Source organism: Heloderma suspectum, chromosome 3 (genome assembly GCF_057233095.1).
Source record: "Heloderma suspectum isolate Gila_16-S chromosome 3, 16-S_ref, whole genome shotgun sequence".
Taxonomy (NCBI): Eukaryota; Metazoa; Chordata; class Lepidosauria; order Squamata; family Helodermatidae; genus Heloderma; species Heloderma suspectum.
In genome coordinates, this window is record NC_139460.1 from 213444212 (window position 1) to 213458075 (window position 13864).

The window sequence follows — 13864 nt, forward strand, 5'->3', positions numbered from 1 at the left end:
CAGAGCATGGGTGCCGCTGCTGGGAAGGCCCACTTATGTGCTGTTACCTGGCAACATTCTATGGGCTGCGGAATGGCTAGCAAGGCCTCCTCAGAAGATATCGGGGATCAGCTGGGTGTATATAGAGGAAGGCGGTCTAAGGGGATTCCTCTTAGCACACCACTCGCCCACCCAGTTGTGCAGCTGAGTGGCACACAGGGGAATGCCTGGTTATCTCTGATCACTGATAGAAATTAACAACAGAGATTCCTCTCCCTGCTAGTCCTGCAGGGGTGGGGCTTGGAGGAGGAACCTCAACTCTGGGTGGATGGACAAGCCTGGCCAGCCAAATTGTCCGATGGGCTAAGGTTCCCCATCCCTCCTCTACACACACGCACACACACCCACAAGCTTTGAAATAATTTTTAATCTCGTATATTTTCAGTTTTATTTCTGGAATTCTAAATTTGCATTTAAAGTCACCCTCCATACCACATGGCAAATTGCTTCTGAAATGGAGAGGATTTGCAAGAGTAAGTTGAAGTTCAAGTTGAAGCATGGGAGCCTGTTATTCAGAGCCAAGAGGCAGGTGGGAGTGGGGGGGACTCTCTTAGTGCATGCAAGGCCTTGGGCTCAGATAAATTGCTCTCTGACTCCTGGCCATAGATTTGTCTTTTAAAGTATCACTCTCATGTTGTCTTTGTGCAGCATCAAACCAGCAAAATTTGGCAGCATGGCAGCAAAGGTGGGAGCTGCAAAAGACTGGGAGGGGGCACATGCTGATCTAAATAGATGCCATCTGATCTAGGAAAAACCCTTTCACAATCAGCTTGATTTGCAAAAGACCAACAGGTGTCACTTTTCAGAGCATGAGATAAACCATAGTCCTATCCAGAAGACCAGTCTTCATGTAGAAGCTGAGATCATGACTGCTGTCCTCCCCCTGACTTTTATAAGTTCATCTGATCATGATCTTCTGTTCAGAGCCTGTGCGTGACCGCTCTCTACAGATCAGATGAATGTGTGGAGGTTGGGGCAATGACAGCAGTTGCAATCATTGATCTGTGCATTTGTTGGGCATCTGAACGAGACTGGAATCGTCAGCGACTGTCCACACATTAAACTGCTATTAGAGGCAGAGCTGAAAGAGCTGGTTGAAAAGCCACCCTACATCCAAAATACATCCAAAATGTAAGGAGAACTAAACATGGGAACCTGTTTGCAAATGTGAAACTACTGGCTTGGTAAGTTTCAGCTCGCTCCATAAGAAATGGCATCAAGAAGCTAATTACTAACAAACAGCCGTTCCTCCCAATGCCAAACAAACTAAATGTTCAGTTGTGGCAATTGAGGTGTTTGACTTGAATGGGAAGAGTGGGAAGGAAAGGAGGTTTATAGTGCAATCCTATATGTGTCTACTCAGAAGTAAGTCCCATTGAGTTCAATGGAGCTAACTCCCAGGTAAACGGGTATAGGATTGCAACACAAAGGTATCAAACCAAGAGCCTTAAATTGTGTCTTGGGTATCCTGAAAGGTATTACCTAGATGTAGTTGAGATTGCTTACTAAACTATTCTCAAACTAGGTTGCCAAAACAAATACATACACACACACACATACACATATATTCTCTCTCCCCGCACACACAAAATTTCTATGCCTTTAACACTAGTATGAGCTGCAGAAATCAGCTGCAGTGAAGCATTTTATTTTTTTCTTTAATCTTTTTATTATAAAGATTAATAATTACATCAATAATGACAACAACAAGCAAAAATAAATTTTATAGGGGGAAATTCATGTCATAAAACATATCAATATACAGTAACCATTAACATCTCCTTTGATATAGGAAAAAAAGGGGAATAGAAACACAAAGGGAGGGATTTAACACTTCTATTTCAAATATATACATTAATATAAGCAGTCTATATATCTAAATAAGCATCCATTTGATTTTGACAGTTGTAGGAGATACACACAAATGTAGCAAGAGCAGTCAAATTTTAAGTCCATTGAGTGATAGGAGATGGGTGTTTTTCCTTCCAGGCTTGAAGTATGAGTCTGTTTGCAACTGTAAAAGCTCTCAGTATCTGCTTTTGCCCTCCATCTGTTAATCCCCGCATCACAGGGATGTAGTTTAAAAGCACATGTACATCCACTATTATCACAGATTTTTCAAGAACAAAATGTATATAAGCAATAACTTCCAACCAAAAAGAAGCCACTGCAAGGACATGCCCACATCATGTGCCTCAGTGAGGCATTGTCCTCATGACATCACCAGCATCTGGCTGAGTTAGCCAGGTTCTTCTTAACAAGCTTCTGCGTTGTCCAATATATGCAAAACATCAATGTTTGTTGAATCAGTCTCAGTTTTAAATCTACAGAAATAGCACATATGGAAGCTAAGGCTTCCATTGATTGGACTGTATAGAGCATTCCAGCTCCTTATTCCGTTCACCTCTGAACTTCTGAACATCTACTTTACCACATCCCAAAATACTTTTATAAACAGCTATTGTAGCCTTATCCTTCTGTAAGAAACCAATTAATTCCTCCAATAGTGTAGGACACGCTGAACCACTCGCTGATGGGCCATATGTAGACTCCAGCAAATGCTTAACCTGAATGTACTGCCAACTAGCACTAGATGGTAAATGATATCTAATCCACAATACTGAAAACGGTACAGATTAATCATTTAAGGACATAGTCTTATCAATTGTGCCCTCAATGATAGTAAGCCCCTGAACTTGGAGGCTTATGATCATCCTATACAAGGTGGGAGGAGCAGCGGAGACGATCTTTGCCTCTGTGTCCTCCTGCCCTGATTTTTTTGCATTTTTCACTAGCAAAGACGTTTCAGAGGGGGAGGGAAGGAGGCTGGAAAGGCCTCAGGATGCCTTGTATCCTGGCCTCTCCAGTTTCCTCCCCTTCCCGCCCACTGAAATGCCCCATTTTCCCCCTCTGCGAGGTCCAGTTCGCAGGCTCAGAGGCCAGCTGGCATGGTTCTTTCTGCGCCAGCTGCAAGGGGGAGCTTGGATCTCCATTTCCCCCCTCCAAGATCAGAGTGCTGTCTTCAAACACAGAGCTGGAAATCTGAATTATCCTAAGACCTCTCTAGCAGCCATAGGATTGCTCCCTCCACCTATTACCTGATCCAAAGTATAAATTCCACTATTAGACAAACTCCTCCAAGATCATCTCTCTATTTACAAAACTGGATTCTCCCATAAAATTAATTTAGTATGAGAATATGGACCAAACTGCAGCTGATGAGCCATTCCATTCCAAGTCTCTCTTTCTGCTAAAATTGTTAGTGGAGTCATTCCTTTTTATATCTAGTTCCTAATGCTAGCCAGCCAGCCACAAAGGGGTACCAAATAATTTGACTCCAAAACAACCTATGGAGGAGTATTGAAAGAAAAAGTTTTTTTCCCCCCAATCATTAGTGCAGGTTAACAAATAAGCAGCGAAGTAATTCATGACCACAGAGCTAAACATTTATCATCTGCTAATGTCTGCAGATCAAACTGCAGGGACAGCTACTGTCGCTGGATTGATGCTTCTGCTTTCACTTCCTCACTATACTGCACATAGATATAGATATACTGAGAGAGAGGGAGAGAGAGAGAGAGAGGGGGGGGGAGGTACATCTGGGCTAACCTTTACTCACTCGTGTTGGTTCAGTTTCAGTTCCTGTTGAGATTGTATGTACACAGAGCTAGGAGAACTCAAATTATGGTTTGACTGAGATTGGAGAGAGAGAGAGAGAGAGAGAGAGAGAGGCAGGAGTGAGGCTTGTTGATTTCATTAAGTGCCCTCTTACTCCTCAACCCCATAATTATGAGCACTGATAACTAAGATCAGGCTGTAAGTGCCTGTCATAAGAAGGCTAAAACTACACACAGATATGTCCTGTCACTTTTAATTTTTATTGCATAATGGTCACATTTACCATAGTGTAACAGTGATTTATCTCATGATTTATCTCTGATGTCAATTATTCATGTGGTTTCCATCTCCTCCAGTTATGTATTAAAAATTAGGGTTGTTGATGCCTGACATGAAGAGGATGCTATGCTTTTAACAGTAGGGTTGTTGATTTTTTTGGCTGTCATTAAAATGATGATTTGCAAATGAAAGGAGGGAATTGCACCCCTACACACACATACCCCGGGAGGAGGGAGGGCACCATGTGAACTTGTTGATGTGGCACCAAAACATGGTTTAGCATTATGAGTGACCCAAGGCATTATGTGAAGGGGATAGTTATTGTGGATTAACTAAACCAGAATAAACTTTATGAAGTTCCCCCTGTTGCCTGGATGGTCTGCCTCATACTGGAAGACAAAAATATTGTTAACAATTTTTAAAAAAACTATCATATGGGGGATATATATATAAATATATATATATATATATATATATATATATATATATGTATTTATACAACACTCCTGTGTTTTTCAGACTATCATACACATAAGTCACGATTATACCTATTTTACAGATGGACATCTGAGGCTGAGGCATTTCTCCAAGCCTTAATTAGGCTTTGAGGCCAGGTCCTCTGGTCCTAAACTCAGTTTCCTTCTGGTTCAAAATTAAATCCAAATGTATTTTAAAAAGAAGATAGAGATCAAGTCTGTGACTGATTGGGAAAAGCACTTATTTTCACCATGGGTCAAAAAATATTTTCCACTGTGCAGCTGAAATCTAATGTTTCCTTTCTTCTTGTGGAAGCTGCTGCAAGTCCCCTGTCTTGGCAGAAAGAGTGTACAGAAGACCCAGAAACATGGTGTCAGGACTTCCCAACGGCACTGAAGTGCGGGACCTTGGATCACTGCCAGGAAATGATGGGGCTCAATACCCCTGTGGTGAGTATACATTGCAGAAAATAGACTCCTTTCCAACCTCTATAAGTGCCCATCCACTTTAAAAATTTCAGCAGTGGATTCATCCAAGAAACATGTGAATGAATGATAAAAATGAAATCTCCTGAACATGCAGAGTGCATTTTGCTTGCCACTGAGTAATAAGGTTGCGAGGAAAAAATGGCCTGGCCAGAGTTTTCTTCCCCTGTACCACTTTCATCTCAGGACAGCGGCTACAAAAGCAAGCTGCAAGACTGCTTGATAGTTGTTTTTTTCGCCTCCTCCCCGCCCCTTAGCTGTACACCTTAGGTGAATAGACAGCTTTTGTGCAGGATTCTGCCTCCAGACCCACCCCAAACCACTGGACTCCCCTTCTGGGGTTAGTTTAAACAGTTGGCTTCCACCCCTGGATCCACACATGTTCCTGTCTTTGCAGTCTTAAGGGCTAGAAACTTGCTTTATTCTTAAATGAAAACTGACATTCTCAGGATTCTGAATGCTGCATCCCAAATGGACGGATCCAGACTAAGTTGAACTTCAGTCCCATCGTCAGTGGGATAACTTAGTCATGATTAAGACCCATTGATTTCTATGGGAAAGAAGTTCAACAAAATTTGTCTGGATCCAACCCAATATCCAGGGTTGGTCCTAGGATAAATAGCACCCTGGGTGTGGAGACCCCACCAATTTATAGCTTTCTTTAAAAAAAGAAAGAAAAAAACATTGATAGGGCTCATAGCATTTATAGTATTTGTAGTGCTTGGTAATGTTATCTCAAAGTAAAGTAATGTTCCTCTGTTTTTTATCTAAACTGAATGACATCAAACTGGAAATTAATCTGTTTTAAGCTAACTGATAGACGTTCATGTTTGTAATTAGTAGCGAAACAACATGTGGAACTTTGAAAAAAAAAGTTAAAGAGATGTATTGCTTTTTTTCAGTATAGCTCACTGCAGAAAATGCACTCAGCAAGAGTCACCAATCTCAGCTCTTTGTCCCACTTAGGCCGGCCCTGCCTATATAAATTCCTTATGCTTGTGTGGTATGATTGCAGATTGCAGCTAGCCCTGTATATCTTGTGTCTACACAAAAGACACACCTCCCTGTTTTGTTAACACTGAAAGCCACAGTAGGTTTTTCTGACCTTCTCTTTTGATCCCATATGAAATACCAGTTTGAAGTTGAGGGAGTATTTCTGTCTGCCTAGACCAGGGGTAGACAACCTCATGTCCTCCAGATGTGTTGGAATACAGCTCCCAACATCCCTGATCATTGGACATGCTGGCCAGGACTGATGGGAGTTGTAGTCTAAAACATCTGGATTGTTTTATAGTGATGTTATAAATATTGGTGGGGGGGCTAGACCAAACCAACTATTCAGTCAACTGGCATTGCATTGCTGACTTCTCTTTCTCCCTGAGAACATTGGCCAGAGATACATGCAAACATTAAACATGCAGCCACTACCAAAAAATGGCAACCGCATATTGAAATCAAAGGAGCAAGTTAATCATGACTTAAGTCCTGTTTCATGGATTTCAATGGAAACTAGGTACAACCAACTTGGTCAGGATCAAGGTCTCTTTCACATATGCATTGATGTGTTTGTCATGTTTTGTTTATGATGCTGGCATGTTTTAGGTGTTTATTGTTTACGTATCTTTTTACTTTGGCTTTACCACAGCCATGAGCTGTTTTGAACTCTCTCCAATATTGGGCAGAGTCCAATGGAGTGCTTACACCCCCTCTCGTGCCCCACCAATTCCCATCCTAAAGCAGTGCCCACCACTTGCAGAATGAAGATTTAGCACTTCTGAGGGCAACCAAAACTAGTGAAAACGCTCCCTTCTGAAACAGGTCAGTGGAGCTCCCTTATGCGAGCTCCGTTGACCTGCCCCAATCGAGAAACATGCATTTCCACTCATTTTCAGGGCTTTCTCTGGGAAGTGCAAAATCTCTGTTGCACAAGCAGTGGGTCCCACTCGTGCAACAAAATCAGTGGGATCCACTGCTTGTGCAATAGAATCTGTGGGGGACAAGAGAATCAGCAGGGTGTAAGCACCCCATTGGATTCTGCCCCTTGTATTATTGCATTTTTATTGGATTGTTTTATGGTGATGTAGTAAGCTGCTTCACGATTTTTGCAAATCAGAAACAATATAGCCATATTTCTAATAAATTAATAAATTTTAAAATGTACCGTTCTCTTAAGTAACTGTCTTTTCTTCCTCAGAAAAGCCTGAAATGTTCTATGTGTAAACTCATTGTGGTAATGATGGCAAAGATTGTACAAGACAATTCCACAGATGTAAGTAGACTGGAGGAGGCTCCAGGATTCTAATCCCACCCCAATTTGGTGAAGGACTGGAAATGCAGTTAGGGTTGTCATGAGCAAAGGGTTGGGTGTGCCTGAACTTGTCTGATCTCGGAAGCTAAGCAGGGTCAGCCCTGGCTGGTTAGTACTTGGATGTGAGACCATCTGGGCTTCCTGCATTTAGCAGGGGGAGTGGACTCAATGGTCTTGTAGGCACCTTCCAACCCTATGATTCTATCACTTCTATAACTGACAGGAATTAAAACAAAAGAAGCAAACAAACAGAAAGCCAGCTTGGCCTGCTCTTGTGCTTTGAGCAATACAGCAGCTGGATTTGCAGAAATCTGTGGGTGAAGTTCTTCACTGCATGGAGAGAAACACTGTCTGCAGTTACTGCTAAAATGCACAATTGCATGATATGATTTGAAAGCTGGCAACCCAAAACATGTTCTAAAAGTATTTTATCAGAGCTACAACGTATGTTTGAATAAATGAGCCTGTCATATTAAAGTTTATTTACTAAAGTTGGGAAGGCTCTCTCCCTTTTATGATTCCAAGGTGATCTTTGATGTGTTTAAATCTGAAATCGGAGAGAAATACTCTTTCCTAAGGTACTATATATACATGCTATGCTCTTGGACTTGCTGTGACTTGATTGAAAGTATCTGAAACAAAAGCCTAAGTTATAATGCTTTTCTCCCCCCCACCACCTGATTTTTTTCTCTTTTCTTAGGAAATGGTCTGTAAGTTTTTGGAGAAGGGATGCCAGTATCTTCCTTTCCAGGACTGGTCAGTCAAATGCAAGAAGATGGTGGACACTGGAGTTGTAATTCTGGTAGAGCTTGGAAAACAAGTGCAGGTAAATTGACAAAAAAGACCATGGCCAAGCCAAGACACTGTGCTCCCTGATGGAGAACATGGCGTTCCTCTCACTGCCCACCTACAGAAGCTGAACAACTTGGCAGTTGAATCTTAATTCTACAGTAGTGATAGCAGAGTGTTCTCCAACACACCTGAGGGCAGCAGGCTAGCTTAGGAGGTACAGAGGAGGCTGACTGGGGGCATCTCTACACCAGCCTAAAATCCTGCATTTAAAACAGGGCTTTCTGCTTCCGTTTTAAATGCAGGATCACAACCACTCGCTTCCATCCCCACCCCCTTCTCCCGGTATCTGAGTCTTCCATTATCTTTCATTGGTCTCGCTCCTCTTCTTGCCACTTTTCCTCTTTTCACTGAAGGAACTCGAGCAGAACAAACCGGGGTAATTTGATAGTAATTTGATAGCTCGTAGGGCTTCTTCACACAGAGCTTTTATCCTGCGATTGAGATGGCTCTGTCTCGGAAGTTTGCGGACACATGATGCCATGACCGTCCAGGGCATCTCCTGCACTAAATGCCCTTTGTTCCATTTTTCAATAGATCGCAGATAATGAGCTATCAACTTACCCGGTTGTGTTCTGCTTGATGTGAAAAGAGTTAAAGCGGCAAGAAGAAGTGCGAGATCAGTGAAAGATAATGGAAGACTCAGATACCGGGAGAAGGGGGTGGGGATGGAAGCGAGTGGTTGTGATCCTGCATTTAAAACGAAAGCAGAAATCCCTATTTTAAATGCAGGATTTTAGGCTGGTGTAGAGATGCCCTAAGAGTTGTATGCAAACGGCTACACAGCACTTTCTGTGTTGGATTGCAGCATGTTTCTAGTTGATTCCAGCTGAGATGGATGTGTGGGTTGGCCTTTTAGATATTCCCCAAGTTGAACAATTCATAGGACTGTGTTTAGTTTCATTCTTGTTGAACTGAGATAATTGATTTTCCTTTTGTTTACAACAGCATTGAAAATACTCTCATATCTGAATTACAGTTTTCTAATGTCAATGATTTTGAACAGAAGGAATTCTTGACTAAAAGTTGGGCTTGTTGAATTGTAAATATTTTCTTTCCACCCAAGTGTTGCTCAGTTGTTTAATTTTGAAACAGATTAATGGGAGTCTACCCAGTGATTTTGATGGGCTGTTGCCAAGTTCTCTAGGTGAGATTGAAGATAAATAGTATAGTGGTGTTTTTTTTTTTTTTTAAAGCATGTTAAAAGTCATAAGAGCCACCTGTCTTTCATCACTGGTCAAACAGGTTTTCAGGTTTCTGAGGTACTATGTAAACCTGTTTGACCAGTGATGATAGTAGGATGTGTTTGCACACCACAGGCAATGAGGACTCCACATACTACTTCCAACTCATTGAGGAAAAAGATGTCTATTTCTAGCCTAATGCTTCTCATGTGAAAAAAATGAAGTCTCCCATGGATAGCATTAGGTTGAAACAGCTTGCTTGCTTGCTTGCTTTCTCTCTCTCTCTCTCTCTCTTTCTTTCTTGCATTTTTATCCTGCTCCTCAGCCGCAGAGGCTCCCAGAGCAGCTTACATACAGTCAATGAAAACAAGACAGTCCCTGCCTTATGTACTTATAATCTTAAAGACACGATAAAAAAGGAAAACAGGATTGGGGGAGAAAAAGGAGAAAAGCAAATTCAGGCACTGCACTAGTTCCTGAAGTTTAATAGTTGTTAATGGTGCATGGAGAAGACTTTCTTATTTTGGTGTTATCCCCACCTCTTTTGAGGCAATTGAGTATATAAACTTGTCTTCCATGAATTCTCAAAACAATGACAGACCATTCCTATGAGTGACACTGTAATTTTGTCACATGGGAATCAGTCCTGAGGGAGCAGACATGCTAAAAACAGGTCTCTTCAAATGTTTGTATTTCTTCTTCTCCACTAAGGACTCGCAATGGCCTCTTATAACATAGTTTCTTTCTCTCTCGCTCCTCCTAGGATAAACCTGAAATCGTGTGTGGCGCCTTCAGGCTGTGCAGTTCTCGAGGAACCCCACAAGGAGCCCTGAAATTCCAGAAGCCATTAAAGTCTGATGGAATGCCTGAAATGATGGACTTTGCCGACATGTTAACTCCTTTCATAGCTAATGTACCTCTTCTCCTCTACCCTCAAGATGAGCCCCTATCTGAGCCTCGGGTGAGGAAGCAGCTGGGGTGGATTTGACCCCTCCAGTCAAACAGCCCTACACAAGCCAGGCAGGAGGAGTTCTCCTCAGAGGGCAGGAGGAAAGCGGGATGGAGCAGGGAGAGGGCTTGCCACTTTTGCTTGAGAGGGCTGTGGATGTCCAAAACAACTTCATTCTCCTTCTAAGGCCGGTTTGTTCAAACACAGCTCAGTGTAATATTTACGGAGAGATGTGTGTGTGCTCAGGCCTGTACACGCTTCCAAACCATGTGTATATTAAAGTGAACAGGGTCCTCTGCATGTAAGTGCTTATGTGAGTAAGCCATGCTTGCACATGATCTGCCCACCCCTTTTTACAGTGAGTGGACAGAGAACATGAGCAGGGCCTATTTGAGTAGGCACACATGAATAACAGCCTCCTCTTTGGCAGAATGAGGCGGCTAGCTCAGGCTGCTGATTTTCAGTGCCACGAAAGAGCAGCACGTTGTTATTTAACTTCTTGTTATTGTACTTTAGCTCACAAAGAATGTGCTTGTGGGATTTTCTGTCTCCAATGCCAAAACAACTTGGCTAGCCTGGGGTGCTCTGCACTTTGGACTGGGGAGGGAAGCACCATTTGCTGTTCTGCTTCAGGCAGCAAAATGTCTTGGGCCACCCCTGACAGGTTATACACATCATAGGGAAGGATGTACAGGCTGAGGTTCACCCCTGTGTGCCCCACCATGATGGGGGCAGACACATTTGTTTAATCTCCTCTTCCCTGTTCATGTATACAGCAGAGATGAGGTGGGTGTCTAATTTTATCATTTTAAAAGGGCACAGAGCCATCCCCCCACCTCCCGCCTCACCTTTCTGCTTGCCATTGCTTCAGGCTCTTTTCTCCCAGCCCAGCCAGACACTTCTTGGTATCTGAGACAGGCTGGGAGGAAAAGCACCTGGGACAATGGACCATGTGGAATTAAGGTGAGGTAGTTTCATCTGTTCATACCTTTTGATGTTAAAATTAGGCCACACCTAGCTTTGCACATGAACATGGCAGACGTGCAGACAACAAACAAAAACATGGCTGCCTCCACCAGGCTGTGTGTGATCTGGAGCTTTATGACTGTGGCCAGGCGCAGGCGACTGCATTTCATAAACAGGTTAAACTGTCCCTGCTGGCCTGTTGGGGAATGCCCTCATCTAGAACTTTGGCCCTGAACTAGAGCAACTCTCTCTACAGTACAGGAAGGCTAGCAAATTGTCCAGTTCAGCGAGTATCTTCCATGCCAGAAGCAGTGCACAGGTCTCGCATGCTGCTTCCGTTTTGCACAACTTTTTGTGCAAACTTAAGAGTGCACTCCAGAATCCTCTACAGTTACAAAGAGGTGTGAGTAGGGCTGCCAACTCTGGTTGAGGAAATTCCTGGAGATTTTTTTCAAACTGAGATCAAATGTCTACATGTTGCTTTACCTGTCTAAATTAGAATCATAGAATAGTAGGGTTGGAAGGGGCCTACAAGGCCATCGAGTCCAACCCCCTGCTCAATGCAGGAATCCAAAATTCACAGACCCAATTTCACCTCTTTAATTCACCTTTGCTGTTTAAACCCAGACTTGGAAAACCAGACCTTTAGAGGCTAGAGAGCACACCCCCATTTATTAATTTTGTTAATTTATTTTATATTATTTTTGTTATTTTTTGTGTTTTCTTCTCTCAGTGTACTCCATTTCCTTTCTGCATGTCTTTTTGTTGTCATTCTGTAAAAAATGGGAAAATCCTTAAAACAAAGAGTAGATTTTTTTTTTAAAACCCAGTAAACCCCAGGGAGAATGTCCAAAGACAACTACTACCAGAGACCATTTCTGTTACCCTTTTAAGCTTGTTCTATCTTCCCCCTGTGCAGCTGGGTGGACAGCATGACACCTTCATACTAAAATATTTCAAATGCAATGTGATGTTTTTACCTTAAAGCTGGTTTGGCTTTTCCTCAGCTTCCTGCTTTTTAAATTTATATTTGAGCTGGCTTCTTGCTGTTTTTAGCAGATCTGGGCTCTTTTTTAAAGAAGTCTAGAAACTCTGCACAGGTCATGTTAATGTTTAGTTTCAGCTGCAGCTCAGCCTTCACGGTGCTATCACTCAGCCTGTTTCTGTCCTTGGTCCATAGTTGTCATTAAACTGAAAACTCTCTCACAGTAGGCAGTAGTAACAGGAATGGAAAGTGCAAAAGAGACCAGTTTCTTCATTTGGCTGCCACTGCCCTCTGGCATTTGTCTGAAAACCTCCTCCCATCTCTGATCTATGTTCTGCTCCTACGTTCTGAGGCAATCTCTTCCCTTATTTGTTGTAGAACACAGTAGTCATCATACAGCTTGTCAATGTCAATCTCAGTGTGGAGTGCTGTAGCAAGAGTCTGTAAATCTGCCCATTTCACATCTCTGTGAAGTGAGAGCACTGATATTGTTTTTTAAAAAGTGATGTTTCAACATCATACCATTTCTCCAGGTATTCCGTGTACCGTGTCAATGTCTTATAGGCTTCCTCTCTGAAGTTTCTGTTGTCAGCTGGAGACACATTGTCCAAAATGACTTGGGCTGATCTGCCATAGAATTTGTCCTCTCCTCTTCAGTTTTGAACGGAGGCCTTCCATGACACCATGGAGTTCTGTGGAGCTGACATTGTTACGTTCCAGTTACTTCACAGCATCTTGAAAGATAACCATCAGATTGTGCAAAAAGTAAAAGTAAGAAAGAGGGAGAGATTTGTGTTCTTCCTCACTGAAAGCTGCCCACACAATCTTCACGCATTCTTCTTCCCCCTCTGAAAAAAATATGCCCTAAACACAGGCCACCATTGTAGTATACATTCAATAGCAGGTAGAAGTGTCAGCCACCTTGTCGGTACGTGCCAAAGCACATCTTTGAATTACATTTCTACAAACTCAAAAAAGGACAAAAGCGATTCTGCCTTCTTGGCTGAAAAGCTAAACTCACTGTATACCTTGAGAAGTGTTTCTACATCAAAACTCAAAGCCTTCATCCTGTGTTTCAGGCAATTGTGGATTATATGACATTTACATCCCACTTGTATCAGGTGGTCATTAAACTGTTTTAATTTCTGAATACACTGACTTGTGTTTTCCAAAATTTACAGAGGCATTGTCAGCCACATAAGAAGACACACTGTTAATGGCGAAACTATTCTTCTGTAGAATATTGGAGATCTCTGTTGCAATTGCCTCACTTGTTTCATCATTGTCACTGTAAAAATCAAGCAAGCCGTGCTTAATTCCCTCCCTCACAGAAAAGTAACATACAGTTAATGGAAAGAATTTCCTGTGTCCCTTGTTGGAGACGTCAGACCCACCTGAAAAAACGGCATTCTCCAAGTCCTTAAGCAAAAGTTCTAGTGATTTTGGTACCAAAATATTTTCTGTCATGCTGGTTGCTTTTGTTCATCCACAAGATATTTTTTGGCAATTTCAGAATCAGGCAATATTCTTGGAAGCATTTTGTTTGCACAGTCTTGGCTTCTGTAGCTTAAATGGTGGGAAATACTGTGGTAAACCTGCCCCACTTCAGCTATTGTCTCCTGATTTTCTTGGGATGAGTCTCTTTTGGTAAAAAAAGTAAAGAAAAAAAAAGCTGAGATTTGTGGCATCCTTTTCTGTTGTTTCTCTTATTCCTTCTGTTTCATG

At 42.2% G+C, this 13864-nt stretch overlaps 1 protein-coding gene across 1 annotated transcript in view; it reads left to right on the forward strand.

Annotated features, from left to right (window-relative positions):
* LOC146350724 (prosaposin-like) overlaps positions 1–13864 on the forward strand; it is a 63026-nt gene that overhangs the window by 29464 nt on the left and 19698 nt on the right. Inside the window, exons 3-6 of the mRNA XM_084845513.1 lie at positions 4729–4862; positions 7093–7167; positions 7907–8032; positions 10003–10200. Coding sequence (XP_084701639.1) covers positions 4729–4862; positions 7093–7167; positions 7907–8032; positions 10003–10200 — 533 coding nt within the window. The remainder of the gene's footprint in view (positions 1–4728; positions 4863–7092; positions 7168–7906; positions 8033–10002; positions 10201–13864) is intronic.